The following is a 27,115-nucleotide window of genomic DNA, read 5'->3' as shown; positions in this document are numbered from 1 at the left end:
TAAATGCTTGGGCATCGTGGCTGTGGCTATTCTCATGGGTGTTCTCTCCAGCAACATGGCTGTCTTCCTTCCCTGCATCTCTGAGAGTGTCTCTTCCTTATCACTCTCCTTTCCTTCCTTCCTCCCTCCCTTCTCTCCCTTTCTGATTTTCTTGGGCAAGCCTCTCCAGCTGAGTCTTTACTGCTTGCTTGCTCTTCTAATAAACTGCACAGCAGCATTTAGCAAGGGGTTTACTAGCTACTAGGGGACTGCATCTCCAGGGAACCTGTTTACTGTTGGTAACCTTTGTCCAGATGTTTTAGAAATGGTTCCTTTAAGAACTACCCCAAGCTCGAGTTTCTCAGATCAGTAGTGTCCTGTGATGTTTATGCCTGGCCTGGCTCTCCAGGGTCCCTACTCTCCGTGGGGGTCACTACATCTTTTGGGTAGTGCCACAGAGGCCCCGTAGGAGTGGGTCGATTTGAGGACACCAAGGGTTTCAAGCCACCGGCAGGTTTCACAACAGCAGCATGGATGCCTTGGAGCTGTGAACTCTGACCCCCAGTGACCCCAAGGCTGACTCTCGCTCCTGGCCTGCAGCTCAAGGAGAATGAGAAAGAGGGAAGGGGCCCTGAAACCCTGGGCTTTTTCTCCCTTGAAGTAGGTAGCTACATCACCTATCACCTTACTGTCTGCTTAACCATGGCTTTTAGTCCTAACACTTACCTTTGCAGGTTTCTGCTAAGTACAAACTGTTCTGTAGAATGCCAAAGTCCTGAAAATCTTAGTCAGAAAAACAAAAAAAGTTTACATGATAAAAATTCCACTCATAAAATTGGTTTTGAGGGAATCCTGGTAAACGGGATCAGTCAGAGGAAAGCAGGGCTTCTCAGAGCCTTTAAAATACTAATGTGAACTGTACCTCCTTACAAGAGGTTAGGTGACCACAGGTCCTCCAAAAAGACTTGGGGGCACTGCTGTAGACTCCAGGACCTGGCAGGGCTCTGTGCACAAGTGCATAGCCCAAGGCCTCTCTCTGTGCGCGATCAAGCTGCCTGCTAGGATGGAGCCAGCCAACTGGCTGTCTCAACGACCCCATGGGGTGTTCGGCTCCCTCCCGGGGTGGATAACTTGGGGTGTGGTACAGGAACATACAGGAGCCCTCTGAGGTCTGGGAGTGGAAAGAGGCTTGGCCTAGGCTGGTGGCTGAGAGAGTGGGCGCGTGGGGAGGTCTCCAGGCTTCTCAGCTCTATGATTAGGGCAATTTGTTTCTCCAGGGGGCCATTTGTGGTAGGAAACACAGCCTAGAAATTAAACTAAATATATCCAGTGCCAGAAGATTGGAAACAGAAGTGGCACCTGGCTGGGGGCCGGGTGGCCAAGATTTTACCCAGGTTGGGGTGTCATTGTGCTGCCTCCTGTATTTTTAAGGGTTGGGAGGGGAGTGGTTTGAGCTTCCAAAGCTTGGCCTGGGTAAAATAACAGATACAGAATTGAATTTGGGGTGAAGGGGTCTCCTGTCCTCATATCATGCTTTACTCTGTCACCCCCTCACTCCAGGGACTACTGTCCCCAGTTTTCAGCTGTTCTCTGCCTCTTCATGGCAGCTGCTATTCCTGCTTCTCCTGTGTCCCCAAACCCACAAAGCTCCACAGGCTGTCTTCTCGGGTTCTAAAGTGAACCTTCTCCCTTCTTCCTGGGGAAACAACCATTCCCTCCAGGTGGCTGTTCGGAAACAAAAGTGTGGCAATTTGCACCAAGTTGCTATGACTGATACAGCATGTAATTGCACTGCATTTCTTAGCTGCAAGTGTTCCTAGCAATCTCAAGCGATTCTTGAAATTTATTTGAAGGCCAAATGAATGCACAGCTGCTGCCAGTGGGAAAGCACTGCCTGCCCTTACAGCTGACTTGAGTCCATCCCTAAAGGGGTATTTTTGGAACAATGGTTGTCAACTACTAATTACACCTTTCATTGTAAAGGCAACTGGGGTACAGATTAAGGGAACTGACTTACCCAAAATCACAGGACTAGAAAGTGGCCAAGGTGGGACTTGTCACCAGGTCCCCTGGCCTCTAACTAATGTCCCTGTTTGAGAATACCTGGGTGTTTCTTTCTCAGACGTTGTCCTTGCAGCCAACTCCAAACTGTTATTACCAGCTCTGCTATTCTGGTAACATAAAGATCATTCACCTTTGCCACAGCCCCTGCACGTATCCCTACTTTCCTTGTGCCTTTCACCTCTCAGGAACAGGGAGCAGTTTCTGTGACTTGCTTCATGCTGGAAGTTGCCCCTTTCCTATGGCTGCTAATTTTTTTTTTTTATTTCCTCCAACCCCACTTTATTGAGATATAATTGACGTATAAGTGTTCCTGTTAATTTTTACAACCTAATTGCCGCTGAGAATAAATACAAAGACGACAGAGACACACACTTCAGATTCTGCTTGTTGCGTGTTTTCATTTTTAATTAAATAATTCACATTCTGTTCTGCAAAGCAGATCCCGACTGGCAGTAGCCACCAGCTTTCTGAAGGCAACCCCTGTATTTTCAGGAGATTGTAGCCACGGCAAGAACATTGATGGCAAGGACATTGATGGCAAGGGAGCTGGGAGCAACATGGCCAAGCAGGCTGAGCTACATGCTACACATACAGACGTGTGGACACATATGTACATACCAGGCCACCTATGGCCAGGAAAGGGGTATCCTGTACTATGTGGCCATGAAATATGACATAAGGCCAAGGTCTTGGCAAAAAGAGTTTGCAGGATCCAGGAGGGAGCAGGGGAATCAGGCAGATTTGGCCTAGAAAGTACAGATGAAATGGAGACTTTAGGGGGTGCCCTGTTCAAGCCCAATGTTAGAAGAAGCAAGATACATAGGTCATTTTATTTGACAAATAAATACAAATAAAATACCTGGCCCACAATATGGGCTAGGCCCTGAAGATGGCACCATGTAATCTTGGAAACACATAACTAATTAGTCCCCCATGCACAGTATGGAATGACAAAAGTCACAAGACCCTAGGATCTTGAAGTTCTTAAGACATCTGCAGTTGCTAATTCTGCTTCATCCTCTTGAGGTAAAGAGCAGCTTCCACTCTTCGTGAAACCATGGTAGTTGAAAGGCCACGTGGCTGCATTCAGGAAACCCTGGGCCTCCTCCCTCGGTTTCTAACTGGACCATGTCCTAGGAATGTTCCCAGGCAAACTCATCAACTTTGGATCTCAGAGGATGCGCCTTCTTTAAATGTGAGCAGACTGACAAGATCCACTTCTAGGATCTCATCAGTCCACACAAATTTAAAGGAGCATCCTCTGCAGGCATCTGTTCCCCCCATCCCCTCCTTGCCTCAGGGACACAGCCATCCAGTCTTCTGCCCTCATTCTTCATAATCCAGGGCCTCTTAAGGGACAGGCCCCACAGTCAATTAACACAGGCCCAGGGCTGGAAGAGACCTTCAGGGTTAGGACGAGAGCACTGGATGCTTATACCTCCTGTCTGCTGATTGGCTAAGCATACATCTTCTGGCACACGGATTCCCTGGAGCTCATTTGGAGAGCAGAGGTGGAAAGATGTCATTGTAACGGGTTCGGTGGGACTTTTGCTCTTAAGGGTTTGGTCAGCAGCTGTCCCATCAGACCAGACTCTGGCACAGCTCCCAGGCTGAGGGTGCTGGCAGACAAACATTTTGTTTTTGTTTTTATTTTCAAGTGAGTGCATCACATACACAGACAAAGGGCTAGACTTTACTCGTGTCTCTCCACCTTAGTGATAACTTGGTGATAACTTGCAGGAGCTGTGCTACTGAGCCCTGCACATCTTCCCTCTCTATGGGACTCAGGAATCCTGTCCCCTCCCAAATCCTGCTCCTATAGACCTTTCCCCATGTCCTCATCCACTCCAAAACTTATAAATGAGGTCCAGAGGAAAAGCCAGGAATGGGCAGCAGGGGTGACGCCTTGAGGGTACTGGACACTGCCCTGTCTCACCAAGGCCTGGAATGTTCTGAGCTATTTTTACAGGCTGGGCTAAAGAGGTCTTCATGAAGAAGAAGAAAATGAGTAAACGCTCATTGCTGAATGAGCCTCTTGTTCCGGGGTAGCTGGCGGCTGGCAGAGGTGAGGCCTCAACACTCCCGTCTCCAGGCAGGTGGGTGTTGCAGAGGGGAAGGCTCCGGTGTGAGGGGGGAGCACAGGGGGAACAGAAAAACAAACCAGGGCTGGCCTTGCTGGAAAACGAGGCACTGCCTCTCAGCTGGACCACTCTCCCTAATCCAGCTCCCTGCTGGTAACCCCTCATGTGGGTCTCCAACCAGGTCCCAAGGACTATAAAGTCAGTAATCATCCCACCCTGCCCTCCCTAAAACCCCAAGGGTTCCCAGAGCATTGCTGAGCCCCAGGCAACACTCAGGTGAGTTGTATCTTATTTCAGACACGTAGGCAAAGGTAATAATGCAGAAAGGGTCTTACTGTCGTATCTTCAAATCAACTGAAGGGAAAAACCCAAGCTAAAAAAATACCCTGTAGCTGTCATGACTCCCATGCTCTCAGCTTTGTCCTCTGGTGTATTTTGAATTGTCTTGGAGTGTCCTTGTATACATGAAGTGAATGGCTTCTGTTACTGTTGTCTTTCTTGATTTGGGTACAGCTTTGAGTCCCTGCAAATAATAAAATATTTTTCCGTCTCTTCTTTTTCACAAAATAAATAAATTAAGTCAACCTGCAGTGTACAAATTGTTAATGTCCTGAGAAGTCCCAAAGGTCCATTCTCCGCACAGTCCTCAGGATTCAAGGGTAGAGGCCTTAGCCCCAAAGGCGTAGGAAGGAAGGAAGAAAGGAAGGAAGGAAGTCCGCTATCCACACTAGGAGAGCCCCAGGACCCAGGAAGGGTGCTGGACAGAGGTGTCTGCCCCTCACCACCCCCAAGTAAGGGATAGTGGAGGGAGCAGGGCAGGGGCTGGGGAAGAATGGCCAGCACTTCTGGGCCTGCCAGAACCATCCTGGCACCACTCTGCCCCAGGATCAAGTTTTCAGAGCTAGAGTACCTTTGGACCCCAAATTAAAGCCAGTTCCCTGCACAGTTTATGCTTGGACTATAAAACCTAGAGATTTCCTTGACTGGCTGAATCCACGGTGATGGAGACCCAGGGCACTGATTATAACGGATCTCACAAGATGGCCACTGTCCTCACCTCTTCAAAGGCTGGCTTTCCACAAGGATGCACCCCTCTCTTCCCTATAGCAACCCCAGCTGGACTCAGATCTTGTATTTCCCTCCTGTCCATAATACTCGAAACAAAACTCAGCCCTCCAGGCTTGATAATGGGACGGATCTGATACAGAGGTTGTCCAGGAAATCAGAAACAGCCCTTAGTGAACTTCTGATGCTTCCTGAAAGTTCTCAGGGGGTACTGAGTTCTGCTTCCTGGTTTGGAGTGAGAGTGGGGAAAGGCTTCTGCTTTGGGGACATTTGGTGCTTGGTCATAGGCCCCTGACCCCCCAGGAAATATGTTAGGGCTTGGGAGAGATTTTCAAATCTGGCCTCTTCTTGAGGAGGGGGTGAAGACTGCTAATATCTGCTGCCTTGGACACTCGGCAAAGAACACTGGTGATTTCTGAGATCTGTTCCACATGGGTTCAAACAGAAAAGCCCGTGGGGCACTGTGGGCTGCCATGTGGCCATCAAGGCTCTGATCCTTCTGGAGGAAGTTTCCTTTTCCTAATCCTCTCTCTCCAGCAGGATCTAAATTGCTCCCCACAGATCCTCCCAGCCCCCCTCAAGACCACAATGCTTCCAAGCAGCACTCCTGCAGAAACAAACCTGAAAATATAGCCACAAGAGACCAAACCATAAATAACTTAAAACACTCAGACCATCCCATGTTGAGCAACACTCTTCCCAGAGCCCTAAAGGAGGAATTCCAGACACTAACCACACAGCCATGACAACCGACCATGTGGCTGACCTCGGTCCACTGTCTTCTCAGGGGAGGGGCTATCCTGATGTGACTTCTCCCCGAAGAGCACTCTATACTTCCATTTGGGCCCGGCCCCACAGAGGCCTGGCTGGAAACGACAGGACTCCTGAGCTGCCTTTTGTCTCCAGGGACCACAAATGCTCCTGCCAGTCAGGCCTGAAGCAGCTTTCAAACATGGACATGCTCCTGGGGAGTCAACCGAGCTGGGACGGGGCCTTCAGGCTGCCATCACACGGGGATCAAACACGCCAATTTAAAACATGCTGCCTACTAGAAGCAAGGACAGGAGCGAAGCAGCCATGAGAATCTAAGGTGGGCAGAGGCCATGCACTTAGCAGTTCTGTACCCATCATCCAGCCTCAGACTTACATGGGGAATAGGGTCATGGTTCATGACCATATACCACTCCCCCATCCTCCTGCATGCTGCAAGCTAATTCACTTGTCCTGTCCGACTCTTTGCAACCCATGGACTTTCACTTGCCAGGCCCCTTTGTCCATGGGATTCTCCAGGCAAGAATACTGGAGTGGGTTGTCATGCCCTCCTCCAGGGGAATCTTCCAGACCAAGGGATCCAACCAAAATCTCTTATATCTCCTGCATTGGCGGTGGTGGCAGTTTAGTTGCTAAGTCGTGTCTGACTCTTACGACCCTGTGGACTGTAGCCTGCCAGGCTCCTCTGTCCATGGGATTTTTCCAGGCAAGGATACTGGAGTGGATTGCCATTTCCTTCTCCAGGGGAATCTTCCCGACCCAGGAATCGAACCCAGGTCTCCTGCATTGCAGGCAGATTCTTTATGGACTGCGCTAAGAGGGAAGGCAGGTGGGTTCTTTACCACTAGTGCCACGTGGGAAGTCCCTCCCTTATCCTCCAATAACTCTGAAAAGCTGTTTTTCTGTATGTATATGTGCATGTATTTGTTTTTCTGTGTGTGGGGTGTGAATGTAGGTATGTGTCTTTATATGTATATTTTGTAGCTCTATATAGAGCTGATTTCACCTCTCCCCAGTGACTCACTCAGATGCTGCACTGGATTATGAAGAAATTCAGAAACGGAAAGGTTCACACTGAGTAAAGCAGGGGGTCTGACTGTTATTAGTTCGTGCCGGAACCCCTTCCAGTTGTTAAATATTTGTAGACCCTTGCCCACTAGGTCTACAGGCCAACTATGTGTGTTTCATGTATGTTTCTGTGTGTGTGTGTGCGTGTGTGTGTGAGAGAGACAGAGAAAGAGGGAGAGAGAGGGAGAGGAGAGAAAGAATTGTGAACAGGCCCGGGCCTGCCTGGGTCTGCTCAGGAGACGACAGTCCCCTAGGTCTGGGTTTGACAGCCCTCAAAAAGGCCGGCCACCGTCCTGTTCTCAGCGGGAAGCCCCGGGCCCACAGCTGCAGGGGAAGCGAGCTGGCTGGGGGCCTACTTCTACAGCGCAGGCGCGGCTCACGCCCGGTGCGTCTTCCAGCCCACGCCCGGCGGCGGTGCCACAGACTCCCCGCGGGCCTGGGTGAGGCAGGCAGAGCGGGACTTTCAGCAGCAGGGGTGCTGGCACCCCAGGCCCCCTACGTAACCCAGAAGGTGCCGCGCTCCTCCAGCAGGCTGACGGAGCGGTTGGAAAGCGAGGCGGCATCCTGCACCGGCTTGTAGCCGAAGAGGCGCATGGCCGGGCCGCAGGCGGCCTGCACCACCTGAGCCAGCTTGAAGGGCATGCTGAAGCGCCATTTCTCAAACTGTTCCGAGGAGTTCTTCTGCGTGGAGTAGATGCCGTCGTGCGCTGCCTGGGTGTTCTTCTGGATCCAGTCCTCCACCTGCGGGGTTAGGGGGATGCCTGCAAAGCGATACATCTCCTGGGCCTTCTGCAGCGGCCGGAGGGCCACGTCCTCGTAGCGCACCAGCATGTAGCGACCCCGCAGCCAAGCCGGCTGTCTCAGGCCCAACTCGGCGGATAGGCGGATGCTCTCACAGTTGCCCTTTAGCCGCAGCACCTCCTCCTCCCTCAGCTGGTCCTGCCCCTTGGCCAGCCACTTCTTCCAGGTCTCGTACTTGTCCGCGAAGGCCACCATGCGGGAGGCCAGCACAGCGCGGGGGTCGCGCACTAGCTGGATGACGCGCAGGTCGAGACGGGGGTCCTCGGCCAGCGGCTGCAGGAACTCCAGTTGCCTGATGCGGACTGCCTTGATGGCCATGTGCTCCTTGCGGCGGCAGGCTTCAGCGGCCAGCGTCATGTTGAGAGGGCCACAGCGGCGGTTCTTGCAGGGATACTTCTCGAAGACCTTCTTGACAAGGGGTGTGCAGACGGGGTCCTCGCAGAGGGAGCGGCTGGAGCCCCGGCGGAACACGAACTGGGTCAGGTGGTCCTCGGGCGCCGGGATGATGAAGTGCTCCAGGATGTAGAGGTCGCACAGGAAGAGCTGCTTGAGCACGTCGCGGTAGACCAGGGCCGAGCCCGCGGCGTTGGCACCACCCTGCTCAAAGGACACCGTGCGCTCGATGTGCCACAGCGGCTCGAAGAGGTAGAAGATATTGCCCTGCTGATTGAAGAACTCTCCCACAAACGAGGAACCCGTGCGAGTTGTGGCCATGAGGAGCACGTGGCGCCGGGGCGGGGCCTCGGCGGGTGGGCGGGGTTCCAGCTGCTCCCAGTCCTCTTCCGCCTCCAGCATCTGCTCCTCCTCAGCCTCCTCTGCTGGCTCCATGCCCAGCTGCAGACTGAGGTTTCGCAGGCGCCTCTGCAGCTGCAGGAAGGCCGAATCCAGCTCACTCAGGGACAGGAGGGATGCGTTCTCGGCCAAGACCAGGGCTGGGTCGGTGCTATTGGCATCTACCAGGGATTGGGGGATCTGCTTCAGCTTGTCTGAGACCCTGTGAGAGCAAAGGGATACCATGATCAGTGACTGACTGGGGACTCTATCCCCTGTGCACCTAAGGAGCGTCCCAGGATGACCACCCAGAAGCTGACTTTGAGGCAGGGGTTTGAGTGTAAGTAGTTTATTTGCGTGTAAGTAGACCCATGATCACAGGGGGAATGGGTAGGGACTTGAGACGAGGAGGAAAGTCACTGTGGCCCAAATTGCTCTGCCAGGGGAACCCCAGGAAGGAGTGTAGACAGAACACACCTCAGGATTCCCTCATCCAGGGGATGTGAAACTCCCAGGTGGCTGGCCTTGGCGGAGGGATTCTCCCAGAGGTATGTACTCCTCAGGACTTCTGGCTTGCCAGTGTGCAGGTGGAGAGTTGCAGGGGCTTGCAGCAGGACCCAGTAGGCACAGACTGGAATAGTCCATGCTGAGGAACCCAGGTAGGGCACCAGCATAATGCCTACTATACAGCTGAATTCCTAATCTGCCCATCTTGGTTGATGCTTTTGTGCAAGGGTTGTGCCTGGGAGAGAAGGTCTATAAATCTTTCTATGTATAGCAGGCTCACTAACAAGGCCACTGCACACAGTGGTACACTGCCAACTCTATGCATCCTCCGTGTAGCCTATGAGAGTGCACACCCCTGGAGTTGAGCAGTACACAACCTGGGCAGCTGAACATGGCAGCCCTGGTGACCAGAGTATCTGTCCCAGAACCCTGCCTCACAGTCATCCATGACTTTATTTGGTTATGCCAGGTCTTAGCTGAGGCATGTAGATCTTTAGTTGCAGCATGATGGATCTCGTTCCCTGATTAGGAGTGGAACCCCAGAGCCCCTGCACTGGGAGTACAGAGTCTTAATCACTGGACCACCCAGGAAATCCCTCATCCATGACTTTGGAAATATAGGAATATTGGAAGTATAGGAAATATGCTGTTCGTGTGAGGTATCATCCTAGGCCAGGAAGTTAACTAACAGTAATAGCAACGGCCAGTAAGCACAGGATACCAACTATGTGTTAGACACTGGGCTAAATGCTTTTACATTTTCTTACTTAATCTTTACAACAAAGCCGGCCCCATCGTTAGCCACATTTTTGAAGAGGAACTTAAGGCAGAAAAGTGAAATAATTTATCTAAGCTGTCACAACTAGAAAGGGCTAGAATCATGGGAATTCCCTGGTGATCCAGCAGTTAGGACTCCATGCTTCCACTGCAGGGGGCATACGTTCCATCCCTGGTCAGGGAACTAAGATCCTGAAAGCTGCATGCTGTGGCCAAAAAAAAAAAAAGAGGGGGGGCCAGAATCAGGATTCCAACTGAGTCCAGAGCCCAAGCCTCACTGCTGTGCGGTCATGAGGACGTGGCATGACCTGCCTGGGCACAGGACGGGCTTGGTGATGACTGGTTGAAGGACTGCCTTTGTTGGTCTACAGAGAGAGCCTAACAGCCACCTCTCTGCTCCCCCCCGCCCCATCCCACCTGGATAAGGAAGACTTGTGCTTGCATCCCTCACCTTGATATGATTTTATTTTCCTTTTCAATGAAGACAAAAACCACCACCACAAAAGCCAGGAAAAGGGCATATTTGCTCCTCATTCTCAGGCTGTGCAGAAAATGTCGGCAGTCCTGGGGCAAAGAGAGTCCTTTCTCCATGGGGAAGGGTGGGACCGTGGGCACTCAGCTCAGGGGCATCACTCAGGACCTGGCTCGTCGTTCAGGTGGGGGACACCTGGTCCTGTGGAGAGATGGGCAGTCAGGACACCCTTGTCTATAGTTGAGAACAAATAGGAGCTTTTCCACCAGATTTTTGGGTACCCCAGCCCTGTTTAGAAGCCAGAACTCCAGACCCACTCTCCCAATGGACTGTGCCTCGGAAACTTGAAATCAGGTCATTTAAAGTATTAACGAACCTTCTGATTCATCCATGTCACTTCCATCAATTTATGCTTTGACCTCAAGAGTCAAGGGCAAAAGTACGAAAAGAATACTCCTTGCAGTATATGTGTTTGCAATAGCAAAAAGAGTACAAACATCTAAATAAAAAAATGATGAAGCAAACAATGGATTATTATGCAGCCACAAAGAATGAGGTGGATCTACTAATGCTGATATGAATAATCCACTATATATAGTTATATATAATGTGTAGATGTTATAGATAAGCAAGCTGCAGACATGGTCTGCATATAGGATAGGGTTTCTTAGCACTACTGACATTTTTCGAAATTAGCTTTTATTGGGGTGCAGTTGACTTACAATGTTAATTTCTGCTGTACAGCAAAGTGAATCAGTTATACATATGTCCACTTTTTAAAAAAGATTCTTCTTACATATAATCTCCTTATTATCTGTTTTATAGATAGTAGTGTGTATATGTTAATTCCAATCTCCGAATTTATCCCTCCCCCTCTTTCACCCTTGGTAACGTAAAGTTTGTTTTCTCCATCTGTGACTCTGTGTTTTGTAAGTTCATTTGTACCATTTTTTTAGGTTGCACATATAAGCTGTATCAGATGAAATTTGTCATTCTCTCTGACCTCACTCAGTATGATAATCTCCAGGTCCATCCACGTTGCTGCCAATGGCATTATTTTGTTCTTTTTTACGTCAGCACTGTTGACATTTTGGATCAGATAATTCTTTGTTGTGGGGGCTGTCCTATACATTGTAGGATGTTTAGCAGCATCCCTGGCCTCTACACATTAGATACCAGTAGAGTCTCCTCTGCTCAGCTGTGACAATCAGAAATGTCTCCAGACATTGACAGATGTCCTCTGGGTGGAGGGGTGGGGGGTGGGGAGGGATAGGGTGGTGCAAAATCATTCCAGGTTGAGAACCTCTGATGCAGTTTTAAAAAAAATTAAGGGAGAGAAAAATATAAATGCTAGATACAAGTGGACTGTGACAACCGGGAGACACAAGGCCAGTAACAAAGGAATGGGTAGGTCAGGAGAGAAGGGTGAGGTGACTCTTAACATTTACTGTGTAACATTGTGCACTATTAGAAATTTTACCATGTGGATGTATAAATGTTTTAAAATTAACTAAAGGTTTTCCACCATACCATGTGAATTCTAGCAAAATCCTTCATATGGCCTCAGCCTTCAGGTCTCAGCTTCGTGGGGCAGCTTCTTCTTGGATAGGTTAGGGCACCCTTGGCCCCACCACATTATGACCTGAGATTCTGTCATAAAGCACACCCACTTGAAATGACTTGTTCAGTGCTGACCATCCCTTTGTGGAGGGCGGGCAGTGCATCTGGGCCCCTCATTATCCCTTAGCACTGGGCCAGGCACACAGGAGACATGCATGGCTGCTAAATGACAGAATGGTTAAAGGAATAAATGATTCTTAAATGAAACTGTATATATTTTTAAAAACCAGAGCAAATACACCATTGCCCAGTGCAGCCTGAATCACCATTGCTTTCATTTATCCTCACCATCAAACACATACCTGTACCCCAAGCCCCCAGATTCCAGCACAGCCCCCTCTTCCAAAAGTCTCTCCATTTCTTCACAAGGACCCTCATCCATGGGAGACATTCAGCTACAAGTTTAGAAAAGTGTTATTGTGACCTTGTGCAGGGCATCTGGGAGCATCCTTCTTTCTGGGAAAGATGAATTTTTTCCAAGCTGATATTGATGCTGAGGAGTGGGAGGGCTGAAAGGACGGTCCCCAGGCTGCACCTTCATCATACAATGGAAGTGATTTTAGGGACAACCAGAAAATCTACCCTCTGGGGAAAGCAGCGAGACTGGGGTTCTGCTTATGAGAAGACAGATGTGTGCCCTGGCAGCCAGAGTGGAGGGCCTCAGCTGAGCAGGGCAGGGTGGTGGTGGGGGGGGCAGTGGGCAAGGCCAGGGTGCTTTGTGAGTATAGGTAGGTGGACATGAGCCAGGAGGGAAGAGGGCTGCAAGGCCAGTTCAAGGGTAACTGAATATTCTTGCCTCTTCTTAATTCTTCTGGGCCATTTCCCATGCACTTATTAAACAAATATCTCCTGAGCACCTACTATGTGCCAGTCTAGGCATAGTATCGCACAGCAAGGAACAAGCAGACCCCACCCATGCCCTCATGGGACTTACACTCTGGTTGAAAGAGCCAACTAGAAGGATATGAGTTGATGAAATTTGTTGAAATTTATAAAGTTACTACTCTGTGCCTAGTAGCATGCCAAGGACTTGATTTGTAGTTCCTCATCCCACAAAAGCCCTGTTAGGTAGTGACCCATTTTACAGATGAGGAAACAGGTTGAGAGAGATTAAATATAATTTGCCCAAGTTTCCTCTAGCAACAGCCTGATTGCCCCTCCCAAGTCTAAGTCATTCCAGCCTCTTGATGTTCCACAGTGACACCCCCTGCTCCACAGCACGTGTGATTGGACTTTGCAGTTGACGGTGTGTCTGTCTCTCATTCCTAGACTACAGGTTCTCTGAAGTCCAGACCAGTATCTAGAACAGCACCTGCCATCTACCCACTGCCCAGCAAGTTACTGGTAAGTCAGCTCATTGAAGCTGCTGACTGGCAGGCAGTCAGCATGTGTTTGCAGAATGCTGGGCAGGGCTGTGTTCCTCACTCACCCAGTTTAGCCTGTGGCAGGGTGTGAGGCCGCCTGTCCTGCTAGGAGGGTGAGACCCGATACTGAATCTGCAGAGCACAAAGGATTGAAATATTGGCTTTCTTCCCTCTAGGCTCTCAGCGGAAAGGGCCCGGATCTGATCATGTGAGGGAAGCAAAGGAGCTAGGACCAGAAGTCCTGGGTTCTTGTTCTTCCTGCTTGTCTAACATGCTGTGTGGCATTGCATAAGTGACTTAACCTCTCTGGGCCTCAGTTTCTTTACTAGTAGCATGAAAAGGGTGGTTCCTGCTGTATAATGTTGCTCTGAGGAGCAGTGTCTGGTGCGTGGAGATGGAGAGAAGGCAGGCGTGGGGCACAGGGACTTGTGCTGGTTGTCCTCTCTTCTGGGTCTAACATCTTTGGTACAATTTACAAAGTTGACTGTGTTGATGACAAAGATCCTGAACCTTCTCCTCCCTTCCCTTCCAGGAAGTGTTTCTATTTTTGACTTGCTATCCCAGCCCCCTTAGCCCCTGAATAATACAGAGTTCCTGAGAACCTTGCTGACATTGCCCTAAAAGGAAGACACAAGGGTGAAAACTCCCTCCAAATGAAATCCCAGACAGGCTGTTGGCTCCTCAGCCCTGGTCCAGGCAGGCTGCCCCTAGGGTTAGCTTTGGAAGGCCAGCAGGCAAATGGGCAGTCAGGGGAGGGTAGTTTAGAGATTCCCCAGACCCAGGAGGTGGCAGAGGGTCACAGATGCCAGGAGGTCACAGGATCATGGGGAATGGCCGAGATGGGGGTCATGCAAGTAGAATGTGGCCTGCAGGAGGCCCTTTGCAAGAAGTGTGCCTGTGCTATCTGTGACACTGGACAAACCCTCCCTAGAGCTGTGGTGCCCGCCTTGCTTAGCTCATGGGAAGAATGAAAAATCTCTTCCTTTTCTTGGCAGCTGCCATCTCCGGGGGAGTACTCAATACCTTTCTTCCCCGCAACACCCAGCAGTAACACAATAGCCAAAGGAAAAGGTGGTATCCCCCTGCTGGGATATCAGCAGAGGTCACGTTGCCAGGGCAGCAGGGCCAGTGGTGACGAAGGCCAGGGCCACACGCCGGCTCAGCCTTGCCCGAATGCAGGGGAGCGGGGCAGCTGTCCTGAGCCCAGTTAAACTCAGGACTCAGCCTAGATGTCCCCTCCCCTGGAGTCCTTCCCTGACCACTGGCCTAATGCGGGCTGTCTCCCTTCTCCCTATGCCTTTTAGCACCTTGCTTTACGTCCTTCCTGGATGGAAATGTACTTGGGTACCACCTGTTTCAGCCACTGGCGTGTAAGCTCCCTCTTTGTATCCCCACTGCCCTGCTTCGTGTGTACCAGGCACAGTGGGTGCCTCTTGCTTGTAGAAGGAATCGATGAATGCTTTTTCTAAAGCATTTGGCCCACTGTGAGATGTTCAATCATTCTGAGTTGGTGGAAAATACAAAGAGAAAGAAGAAAAAGCCATTGTTCCCTGTCCGAGTGAAGCATGCCTGCATGCTGTGACCTGTGCTGCAGGCACGCGGTGAGTACTGTTGATGTCTAGCCACTCAGTCGTGTCCTACTGACGGTAGACTGCCAGGCTCCCCTTTGCAGGGGGTTTCCCAGGCAAGGACACTGGAGTGGGCTGTGCACAGAGTATATGCCCACAAACAGGGACTGAGTGGCTATTACATGTGTATGCCATGGGAGTGTGCTACGAGTGTGTACTGTGGGCAAGCCTTTGTGCTTGGGGCTTCCCGTGTATTAGTCTCGAGCTGTCATGACAATCTGGGATACCTTTTGAGGATAAAGAACCTCGGCCTGTGGCTTTCAGTTCCAAGTCTCCCCAGCTACGTGGTAACAGGGGAGGGGTGGGGGCGGGGAGGGCAGAGAACAGCAGAGGCAGCCCAGGCAACCTCAGTGAGGGAGCCCTGGAAGGAAAGCAGGCGGTGACCTGAGGCCCTCCACTCCAGGCACTGGCTTCCCTACCCTGCTCCCCTCGGGGGCCTTCCTGCTCAGGCCTCCCTCGTGACCTGGCAAAGGGCCCTCTCGAGGGAACAGTTTTATACTTGGATGGCTGCCTCCCGTGGAGGAGGTGGGGTCCCAGACTCTGCTGTGAATGGTGCTCTGATAAGGGATGGGCCCTGCCAGACATTGCATCAGGCAGCAAAGCTCCACTCCCTTCACTTGGCTCGCTCCAGGCCAAGAGCACAGTGGGGATCAGGGCCTCCGCTGTGGCAGGCGCCGCTCACAGCCTTTCCACCGGCAGCAGGAGGAGCTGCCTGGGGCGAGGAAGGCCGGGGGCTGAGATGGAGGAGGCTCCTGGGCAGAGACAGGAGCAGTGAAGCCCATTGTGGGGAAACTCTGAACCTACTCATGAGCTACAGCCCTGGGGGCCAGGAGGTACCCTGACCATGCCAGGTCCCCAGACACCTAGGAGGGGAGACCTTGGGAGGGTTTCCATGAGTGGTCTCTAGATTCCCTTTGAGTGGAGGCAGGGGGCAGGATCAGGAGAAGGAGCACGCATGCTCAGAGGAGATCTCAGCTTGGAGGATGCAGGAGTCCATCCAGTGGCCTGTCCCAGAAGAGGTTCTGTTTCATGTAGGGATGTCCAGAGATGGCCTGGGCTGTCCAGCTTAGTGTCTGACAGGAGAGTAAATGCCCAAGTGCCAACACGTGAACCAGGGATGGAAGGAAGAAGAGAAGGCATGAGAGAAGGAGGAAGTAGATGGGGTCCTGGCTGAGGGATGCGCCCTTGCACAGCCCGGGGCTATCATTCCTCCTCAAACCTCTCATGTTCTGGGACTCCAGCTTCCTCTCCTAAAAACAAACCATCTAAAACTTCTGTATGGGCACATGTCCAGCCTCAGCCAAGACAGAGCCAGAGTAGACGCTCCCAAGTTGGAGGCGTGTGTCATCTGAGTAGCAGCGGACATCTAAGAGCTTATGAGAAGCTGCGGGCCAGAGCCATGGGATGGACCAGAGCTGAGGGCCAGCGTGGTGGGGGGTGGGGGTTGCCACAGACTCTCAGGGAGCCATCTCTGGCAGGGACAGACCCCCGTGACCCCTCAGCCCTGTTTTCCTGTGTGAGGATGTGGGGGAGGGTGCTCTCTACCCTCATTTGACACGGTCACTTCATCAGGGCCTGCTCAGCTGTGTGAGAAACACATTTTGTGTGAAACGCTGACAGCTGCATGGATACAGGGCCCCAGAGAATAGTCCCCACCCCTCATCAGCAAAGGTGCTTCCCATGCCTCTCACGCTGGGCCCTGGGCCAGGTCAGTGCCGAACCACTGCTCTGGGCTTTCTCGCCCTTGCCCAGTCAGGGGCTGCATCAGAGGCTGGTGTCCAGGATGCCCACAGCTGTGCAGCCGGGAGGCCAGGTGAAGAGTCAGTTGGTTTGTCTGGAACTGACCTCGACGTGAGCCAAGACTCATGGCCAAGAATGTGGACCCAGCCTTGGGAGTCCAGCACGTGAGAAGCGCCTTGAGTGTCTCAACAGATGGGGCTGGCTGAGACAGTGCACTGGCCCAGTGAAAGCAAGCCATGCAGGGGTTAAAAACGCTGATGCACAGCTGCAGAGATGGAATATTGAGTAATGATTCTTTTCATTTTCTACCTTTTTGTATTTGACTTTTTGACAACCATACATATACCACTTAAAAAATTTAAAAATCTAATCTGAAGCTTAAAAAGAGAAATGTAAAATTACTTTGGAAATGGTGTGGGAAATGCACTGGAAGAAGGAAGGACTGGAGGCTGGGAGACCAGGCTGTCCCTTTTGTGCTGGTCCAGGAAAGAGGAGGTGGTCTGAGCAAGTGGGGAGAGTGTGGAGGAGAGGAGGGACAGACACATGGGACCTTAAGGAAGTCAGTGTGGTGCCTGTGGCATGCACAGCGTACATGAGCCTTAAGGACAGTGTGCTTATGAGGAGAAATAAGCCAGCCACGAAAGGACACATCTCATTTGATTCTAGTGGTAAAGAACCCACCTGCCAATGAAGGAGATGTAAGAGACGCAGGTTTGATCTCCGGATTGGGAAGATCCCCTGGAGAAGAGCATGGCAACCCACTGCAGTATTTATGCCTAATCTCATGGACAGAGGAGCCTGGCAGGCTATGGTCCACAGGGTCACAAAGAGTCAGACACGACTGAAGCAACTTTAGCACTCACGCATGCACTTGAGGCACCTAGAGGAGCCAAATCAGAGAGACAGAAGGTATAAAGGTCGTTGCCTGACCCTGGGAGTTAGTATTCAATGAGGACGCAGTGTCAGTTTGGGAAAATGAAAAAGTTCTGGAGATAGATTGTGGTGAAGGCTGCACAACAACGTGAATGCACTTAATGCCATAGAAATCATACATTTTATGGTATGTCTGTTTTCCATAGGGGGAAAAAACTGAATTCATAAACAACAGCCAGGGGAAGGAGGGCAATAGAGGACTCCAGGAGGATCCCTTGTTCATTCCTTGGACAGCAGTCCTGTATTTTGCTGTGCCCGCTGGCATGTGGCAGGGCACAATTAATGTTCGTGAGGTGAATGAATGGATTCGTAACTGTCTGTAAGAGTTGGCTGTGGTTTCTTGTAGTTTTTCTTCCCTCATGCTAGTGGAATATTGGACACATAGGAGATGATTAATATGCTATTGATTTTATACACACACACACACACACACACACACACACAGCTTCCCAGGTGGCGTTAGTGATAAAGAACCTACGTGTCAATGCAGGAGATGTGAGACTCAGGTTCGATTGCTGGGTTGGGAAGATCCCCTGGAGGAGGGCATGGCAACCCACTCCAATATTCTTGCCTGTAGAATCCCATGGACAGAGTAGCCTGGTGGGCTACAGTCCATAGGGTCGCACAGAGTTGGACATGACTGAAGCAACTTAGCATGTGTGCACACACACACACACACACACACACACACACACACACAGAAAGAGAGAGAGACACAGACAGACAAGACAGTCTGGAAAAGCCTGAACAAATCATACAGGGACTCTCTCCACAACTGTGGCTTCTTTTGACATCTCTGCTTTTACATGTTGACCTTGATGCCCTGTGACCTTAGGAAAGGAACTTAAACTCGAATGGTTTCATTATTTGTCAATGGGACACTTATAGCATCTATTGTACACTTAGTGGTCATGAGGAGTCCAATGAGAAGATGCTAGTGCAGTGCCTAACCCAAGCCCAAGTCACGATAAATGGTCCTACTTAGGAACCACTCACCCTGTCTTTACAGATGCAGCAGATTCTGTGGCTTGTGATTGGTGGCCAGTACTGGATGGGTTGCAGTGGAGTGGGGTCTCAGTCCCCTACAAATATCAGGGTGAAGGAAAGTGATGACCTGACCACAGCTGGAAGTGTCCCTCTGGCAGAGCCAATATCCGCTCATTTATGGACAGCATTTGGCCCTGGGCATCTTATCCTCACTGCCAGTCTCATCTGGGGATAAACATGCTGACTCTCCCTGTCCCAGGTACTGTGGTCAGCCCTGAGGGCAGCAGAGAGGTGGGGAGAGACCCAGAAAGACAGCGGGCAGAACCCTGAGGATGCTCCCTCCCCAGCTTCCCTGTAGGTCAGCGCTGCTCACAAATTCCACACAGCCGCCTGGCCAGGAAGCCAGGAAGCTCTGAGTGTGCTGATGAGAGTGTGGTTCAGGGGTCCCTGGGACCCCCGTGGAGGAGCCGGCTCCACTCTGGCTGCAGTGAGCAGAGGCGGCAGGCCTCAGAGCCATCAGGCTGGGGTCAAGTTGAATGCCAGTGGATCCTGCCCCCAGGACAATTCATGCTGTCAGCAGCGGCTCAGGCCAGAGCCTTATACAAAGCAGCTTGACTTTGCAGCTCTCGTTTTACTTGCCTTCAGCCGTGCAAGTCTGAGAGGGTAATTCTTTTGGAACGGTCCAAGGGAAATCTGTCCTGTACACTACCCCACCAATCAAGAGAAACATGGCTCTTGCCCTAAAAGTGCAGAATGTCAGAACTGGAAAGGGCTTGGAGATTTTCTTATCTACCCTTCCTCATTTTTCATCTGTAGCCATTCAGGCTACAGAAGGCATAACTGGATACTGATGATACTTGAACCACTACAAAGTCTCCTGTCTCCCAGGTTAGTGATGGCCCTGCCCAACTTTATCACCCTGACTCTCACAGCTTAGTCCGTCAAGAACCTCCAGCACAGGGTTGTCAAATAAACAGTGCACATTCCACTCAGCAGTCCTATGCCTGGGGCAGAGGCAGACATCACTGATCAATCACTGTCTTCAGCTGAAACTAGATGCAGCCTCATACACCTTCTCAGTGCAGTGCCAATCCATTAGAGCTGGCATGTGAGATAAAATCAGCTTGCCTTTCCAGCTTTATTGGATCTTTCCTGGCTACCAAACACAGTTCCTCATCACCCTTTGGTTTGCCATTCTGCCATCTGGCATCACTCCCCCTAGTGCCAGCCAAATTGCAAGTCTCCTCCATCTAAACATGCCTTGTAGATCTTTCCTCCAAACCTTTGATTTAGCACATAAAACCCTTTCGGGCTTCCCTGGTGGCTCAGTGGTAAAGAATCCACCCACTAATGCAGGAGACGCAGGTTAGATCCCTGGGTTGGGAAGATCCCCTGGAGAAGGAAGTGGCAACCCACTGCAATATTCTTGCCTGGGAAATCCAATGGACAGAGGAGCCTGGTGGGCAACAGTCAGTGGGGTCGCAAAGAGTGAGACCTGACACAGCAACTAAACAACAGTAACAATAAAACCCTTTACTGAACAAAACAGCACATATTACAATTAATGGTGAGGTCACTAAGAATAGTTAAAACATCAAATTTGGGGGGGGGAGTACTTTTGAAAAGAACTGCAGTGGATACAAAGTTCTTATAATTCCACCTTCCTCCCTAGCTTGGCTTGTGCTTTCATGAAGGAGAGTGAAGGTAGAGTTACAGAGAGCCTAGGACCTGCACAGAACTGCTGCCAATCCATCCCACACCACGGCTGGCAGAGATCTTCACACGGCTAATTTTATATTCTTACTCACATACCTTTATATGTTTTTATGAATAAGAGCCAAAACTTTAAAAGTCTTAGGGCTTCCCTATAAAATGTTTCTTGGGTTTTGGGAAAACTTGGGCAAGTCCATTGGAGTGTGCCTTGAGTGTGAACATAATCTGCCATGGGTATTACAGCAGCAAAAGGTTGTGGCCAGTTGCCTATAGAAAGCATATAAGGGCAAATCAAAATGGGGCGTGGTCCCGGTTTCCCCCCCATATTCGATAGAAGAACAAAATGTTCTTTAATATTCTGTGTGGGTGAAATTCTGGGCAAACAACTGGCAGAGACTTGGTACTCACCAGGTACCCACATGCTCTTCACCTTCCCTAGCCCCTCTTGCATTTAGGTTGGGCCAGTGACCAGGTTTTGACCTGTGGGGATGCAGATAGGTTAAAGTGATGTCAGTCACTTGAAGTCCTGGTCCTTAAAATGACTCCAGACACCCCCCGGGTCCTGTCTTCTCTTGCTATGGTAAGACTGGAGGCCACATGTTCCAACTGGCTTACTGCAAGGTGGAAGCAGCCCAGATCCTGAGCTGCTGTTTGCCTGCATCAGATGTGATGCAAGTACAAAATTAGCCTTTTTGTACTACCGAGCCACCATGACAGGATTTCTGAGATGACTGGAAGAGAAAAAGCTCTCAGTACCTAGGCCCAGGATCCCTTTCTTGCTTTCTCCCACCGACTGACCTTCCTAAGGAGACTTCGAACCTTTCTGCACCTGGAGAAGGGACAGGTGGAGAGGAGAATTTCTTTTGCTCCCCGGTTTCTCCCCCAATCCTACTGTCTTTGATGCAGAGGACACGGAATTTGGATCCTCCAGGGTAGTCCTCAGTCCCACAGTTTCCTCCAAGCCCCTTGGTGTTAACAGCAGGAAGGGATTTTATTTCTAGCAAAAACAACAACAAAAAACCCAGAAACCCAGCCTCTTCTCTTTTTCACCAGGGAGTTCTGCCTGCCCTCCCAGCACCAGCTCTGTAGGGAGGAAGGGGCAGGAGAGAGGGCAGCCCCGGGGTCTTAGCCCACACTGACTACTGCTATTGTCTGGGCTGCTCCGTGGCTGCCAAGGAGCCCATCTGTATCCAGCCCCTCCTGGAAAGGAGAGATGGAGTCTGAGGGTGGGGAGAGAGGTCCAGGCTATTGATAGCCAACTGCTCCGAGGACTAAACACAGGCCCCATACTTGCAATCAGACTTGGGTTGAGTGCCAGCTCTCCCATTTGACGATGATTTATTCGCTACGTCGTATCCAACTCTTGCGACCCCATGGACTGTAGCCTGCCAGGCTCCTCTGTCCATGGGATTCTCCAGGCAAGAATATTGCAGTGGGTTGCCATTTCCTCCTGCATTTACTTAAGCTCTCCCATTTATTCTCTGGTAATTTTAGGCAAGGTATTTAATCACTCTGAGCCTGGGTCATCCCCACAGGGTTGTCATGAACATCAGCTAAGCTGGTGTGAGGCTCTGAAAATAGAGAGGATGGCACACAGGCTGGTTGTTACTACAGGCTTGCACCAGTGTGAGCCTGAGCCTGTCTGTGCTGACTGCACCGCTGATTCACCCTCTGCATGTACATCTCTCCCCGAGCTGGGCTGTAGGTGCTGCAGGGGATGGACACTGGCTGATTCACTTCGCCTTTCCCTACAGAACCAGCCCAGAAAACCCTGGCCAGCTCTGGCTTTGCGGCTGCTGTTACTACTGGCCAAGCCCCTCCTTTGCAGCGTGATTTGGAGGGACGCTTACCTAATGCATCAGGCCCCAGGCCTAGACACACCTGGACAGGACAGTTGCCAGTTTCAGGCTTCTCAGCTGGGAGGGCAAGTCAGTTGCAATTCCTGGGCCAAGTCGATCAACTGGAAGTCACTGCCTGGAGCACCGTGTTTGAAAAGGTCGATCTCTGCAGGAAGAGAATGCGGTGACTGCTTGGTGATATCCGTCGTGTCTAGAGGGGTAGCATGCTGCTATGCATTTGCTGAATCTGCTTGAGCACTGCATTTTGGCCCTGACAGCACGTGAGAGTTATTTGGAGTTTCAGAAATTACTGAGGCCTGGGTGCCACCTCTAGAGATTACAATTGAGTTGGTCTGGGTATGGCTTGGGCATCAGTTGTTTAAAGCTCCCTAGGTGGTAGAAGATTGAGAGCCATGCCTTAGAGCACCCAGCTTCCTCTTAGAGAGCACCATCTCAGGGCATCTCAGCGGAGCCACTGCCTGTGTGCACACTAGCTCAGCTGCAAGGCCAGACTGGCAGGGGAGTTGCTGCCCAGGGCTCGACACTGGGTGAGCATGCCAGTATTCTTGTTTTACTAAGGATACAGTGCTTGGGAAGCTTCTAGGTTAGTGTTTGAGTGTTCTGTTTAAAACCAGCCACCCAATACCACGGAATACTGCTCAGCTGTAAAATGGCACAACAACTTAAATGAATTTGGGGAGTAAGTATTGAGTGAACAAAGCCAGTTTTAAGAGGTGACATATTGCATGATTTCATTTATATAACATTCTTGAAACAACAGCATTATAAGAGAGAATAAGATCAGATTGCTATTGTTAGGAGTCAAAGAAGGGGTGCGGTGGAAGGGAAGTGGGCATAACTATAATACAGCATCATGAGGGTTCCTTGTGGTGATGGAAATGTTCTGAACTTTGGCTGTATCAATATCCTGGTTGTGATATTGCAGTAGTTTTTCACCATTGGGGAAAACCAGGTAATGGGTTCAAGGGATCTCTGTATTATTTCTTAAAACTGCATGTGTGTCTGTAATTATCTTGAAACAAAAGTGTAATTAAATAGAAAAAAAGAAAACTAGCCTCCATGACAGTAAGCAGGTTTTGAAGAGATGTTTGTAAAATGCAGCAAGAGGTGAGAGATAAGAATGAGCAGAAATGCATTTCCTGGGGCAGCAGCAGCATAGAAGTTGAGTCCAATCTGAAACTCCAAGTTTGGCTTTTTTGAATACCAGGAACTGGCTACTCTCCTGGGGTCTGTTCATGTGCAGGGACAACCTTAGGGGCTCTTCGAGGCAGTAAAACAACGAGGAAGCCCATCCTCAAAGTAGGGAACAAAGAAAGAGGGAGACAGGACTCTGGAAGGGATGACAAGACATCTGAGCCCCCATTAGGTGGAAGAGCTGGTGTGGATGAGGTGCTCAAACGGGGCTGCCCAGGGCTCAGAGGTCCCAGGGAGGCCTGAGTAGGAGGATCAGGCACAGTCCTGAAGTGAGAAGGTCTGGGCAGTACGTGAACTGTGCAACACTGTCACTCAAGGGTTGGTGATACCTGGCAACTCCTGGGTTATCTCTGAATTGCTCACAGGGACCTACCATGGGGCAGGGCAAGCTTCAGGAAGCATTGTGGCAATTCTGCAGCTCACAAGCAAGAAGGAGGAGGAGAAGGGTTTGAGTAACTAAGGTGGAACGTTTGAAAAGTGAATACATTTGGGAAAGTCCCTAGGGAGCCTCTGGCTGATAAATGCTGATAGTCAACCAGTAAATTCATTTCCTGAGTACTTGCTTTGGGCCAAGAGTGGGAAGAGGCACTGGGAATAGAGGGGAGGAAGACAGTCTCTGCCCTAGGGGAGCTGAATCATAACAGAAGTTAATACTGCTAATGAACTAGCTCCTGTCCCAAGCACTTCACACACATATAAATTTAGTCCTCAGAACCATCCTGTGAAGGAGGTACCCCAGTGCCTTCATAGGTAACAGTCACAGCCCCCCCACCCCCCCCAATTAAAGCACACAGCTTGCACTCAGTTGTAAGGTAAAGCTGGGATTTGAACCCAGGAAGTCTGTCTCCATAGTCCATGGATTCAACCACTGTGCTTTAGCACTGAGCGGGCAGATTTAGCCAAAAGGCAGGAGGTGTATGGCAGTGGGCAGACCAGAGTCCTGGCCAGGAACTGGTCTTCCAGGATCTGTACCAGCTTGTGCAACTCTGAACAACTCCTGGACCTCTTTATGTCTCACACTCCTTCTCTAAGACGCGCATGGCCCTAAACACAAGGCTGCTGGAGGGTCTTGGAAGAAACATGCTTTGGAGGCACTAGGCCACTGCTGGCCTTCCATGAAATGCGAGCTTAGTGGCCACCCCAGACAAGCAACCGTCACTGGCTTCAGGTGACAATGAGCAGAATGCTGCTTCTGGCCTCAGCCCTGTAGTTCTGCACCACAGCTGGGCTGCTACAGGAGGGCCAGATTCTGGAGACTGAGTGGGCTTGAAAGTCTGAGGCAGCATCATGCAATGCAGAAGGAAGAAGAGGATGGCACCTTGTGGGCACCATTCCTTCAGAATCAAGTTCAAGCTCTTCACAAGGTTCCACCTGGAGATAACCTGGCCCACACTAGCTTTCCAGTTGGTCTCCACACCTGCCTCCCTGCAGCCTCCACCCTGGTCAAATGTACCCACAACTGGCAAAGGACACAAAGACAGAATGTGGCAGAACTGAGATCTAAATCCATGTCTGGTTGGCTGCAACGTAGGGGCAGTGTGGTGAAGTGGAAAGAGCATGGATTAAGGGGTCAGATGCACCTGAGTTCTTCCAGCTCTGCCTGTGTGACCCCAAGTGAGTGCCTCACATTTCTGTGCCTTGTCTATAAAATATGGTTAGTAATATTCCTGTATTAACACCTTATCACAAACTTCGTAGTTTAAAACAACACATATTTATTATCTTGCAGTTCTGAATGTCAAGTCTAAGATCAGTTTCACTGGCCTAAAATCAATAGGCCTGTGTTTCTTCTGGAGTCTTGGGGAGACCTTCTTCCTTGCCTTTTCCCACTTCTTGTGGCTGCCTGTTTTCCATGGCTTGTGGGCCCCTTCTTCTATCTTCAAAGCCAGCAGTGACTGGTTGAGCTTTTCTTAATGCATTACTCAGGCCTCCTCTTCTATAGTCAAATCTCCCTCTTATAAAAACCCTGCTGATTCTACTGGGCCCACTTGGATAATCCAAGATAATCTTCTTATCTCAAAATCCTTAATCACACTGTAAAGTTCCTTTTACTATGTGGAATAACATGTCCACAGATGTGGGGATTCATATGTGGCGATCTTGAGTGGGGGGCACATTATTCAGCTTCCCACAAGCACGTGCTACGTGAAACGGGACGCTCCAAGGTAAATGCTCAGCACGGTGATTAGCCAAGAGGACTGGTGATGTTTAATGTCAGCTGGGCACGAGAAGCACTTAGCTTTTACAAAATAGTGCTGGGGTTCACTCCTGAAAATCTGGGGTTGGGGGAAGTGTCTATGCATTGGAATTTTTATAAGCTCCCTAGTGACTCTGTTGGGCAGCCAGAGTGGGGCTGATTATAGTAAGCACTGAATTCATGTCAGCAGTTATTCTTATTCCCACAGCTACTTAGCTCCGAGCCTCAGTGCCCAGGAGCTGTTCAATAGACGTTTGTTGAATTAGACTGAAGTGAATCACTCCTGGGGCCCCACGCTATCCCTGGGATGGCATGGGAGGGGTGAGAGGGTTTCTCACTGCTGCATCACAGGGCCTGAAGAAGGAGGTTCTGTGGGCAGACAGAGGCCTCGGCCTCTGCATCAACCTCACACCCAGAAGTAGCTGCCTGGGGGGCTGGAGTCTCTCCTCCTCTCCGAAGTCCAGTCAAGGGGCCCAACCAGGCAGAATCCAGTCATCAACGGGCCATTGTTAATGGAACAGAGGGGGCTCTGTGCCCATTTAACACTTCTCTCCCTCACGAAGCTGCTCCCAGCTGAGGGCTGGCTTCTGGAGGACTGTGGGGCTGGGGAGGGGCCCCAGGGCTACGAGGGGAATGGGGGAGGATTCCGGGTGGGGACTGAGCCCCCTGGTTGGAGGAGCAGAGGCAGCTTGGAACGCAGGCCAGCCTCGTAAGTCAGCAGGCTGGAAAGTCTGGGCGCTGATGCGGCCACTCAGGCCAGGAAGAGTTTCCCATTAAAGCTGGGGATGCAGGGACAATGAAACCCACCAGACCCCAATGAGAGCCGGGGGACAGCTTTCTCTGTGGGGTGGTCACACTTGACCTACCTCCTTCCCTTTCCAAAAACAGAAAAGTGAAATCCACACGGTAAATGGTGCCTTTCATTGCCTATAGAACAGTGTTTTCAAAAGGGCTGGGAGGGTTTTATGTTCTGTGGGCTTGGGATTAAGAGGCAGGCAATTCAACCAGGGTTGGGTATAAACGTCCTTTTGCTTAGCAGACCTTTTCTATATTCAGGAGGGTGGATTTCAGGAGGATGGTGTTTAAGATCCCCAAGATAGTGCCTAATCAGTATCCTCAAAAATGCCAGAGACCTACAGTTCTTAGGCTAGGCACCAGCAATTCTCATCTGCTGAATATAGCAAATTCTCTGATAGTTTCTGCCTAGGGAGTACATTGCTTTAAAACATATTCTAGGAGGGTGGGATCTCAAAGAGGGGGGCCTGGATCAGCAGCAGCACCTGAGAACTTGACAGAAATGCACATTCTTGCCGCCCCCATTCCCAGCCCAAACCATCTCAATCAGAATCTCTCAGGGGTGGGCAGAGCACTCTTTTTAAACAAGCTCTGCCGGTGATTCTGATGCACGCTTAAATTTGAAAATCACAGTTATAGAGCCATACATTTCAAACTTCAGGTTGTGGAGTCAGTTTGCTAGGTTGGACAAGGTTTTTTTTTTTTTTTTTTTTTTTTTAAAGAACAGAA

At 50.5% G+C, this 27,115-nt stretch overlaps 1 protein-coding gene across 6 annotated transcripts in view; it reads right to left on the bottom strand.

The window, feature by feature from the left end:
- Positions 1-2,415: 2,415 nt before the first annotated feature.
- Positions 2,416-27,115, bottom strand: part of CHST3 (carbohydrate sulfotransferase 3) — a 38,595-nt gene continuing 13,895 nt past the window's right edge. Inside the window, exons 2-6 of one of the 6 annotated variants that reach the window (XM_070470794.1) lie at positions 22,192-22,345; positions 20,750-20,821; positions 17,390-17,588; positions 10,336-10,557; positions 2,416-8,823 (exon numbers count right to left, since the gene is read on the bottom strand). In XM_070470794.1, coding sequence (XP_070326895.1) covers positions 7,524-8,823; positions 10,336-10,475 — 1,440 coding nt within the window. In that variant the 5' untranslated portion in view covers positions 10,476-10,557; positions 17,390-17,588; positions 20,750-20,821; positions 22,192-22,345 and the 3' untranslated portion in view covers positions 2,416-7,523. The other 5 variants (XM_020907992.2, XM_070470795.1, XM_020907993.2 and 2 more) reach the window with 5 other exon arrangements.

This window comes from Odocoileus virginianus, chromosome 7 (genome assembly GCF_023699985.2).
Source record: "Odocoileus virginianus isolate 20LAN1187 ecotype Illinois chromosome 7, Ovbor_1.2, whole genome shotgun sequence".
NCBI lineage: Eukaryota > Metazoa > Chordata > Mammalia > Artiodactyla > Cervidae > Odocoileus > Odocoileus virginianus.
Note: the sequence above shows the minus strand (reverse complement) of the source record. Positions and strands in the feature narration are given on the sequence as shown.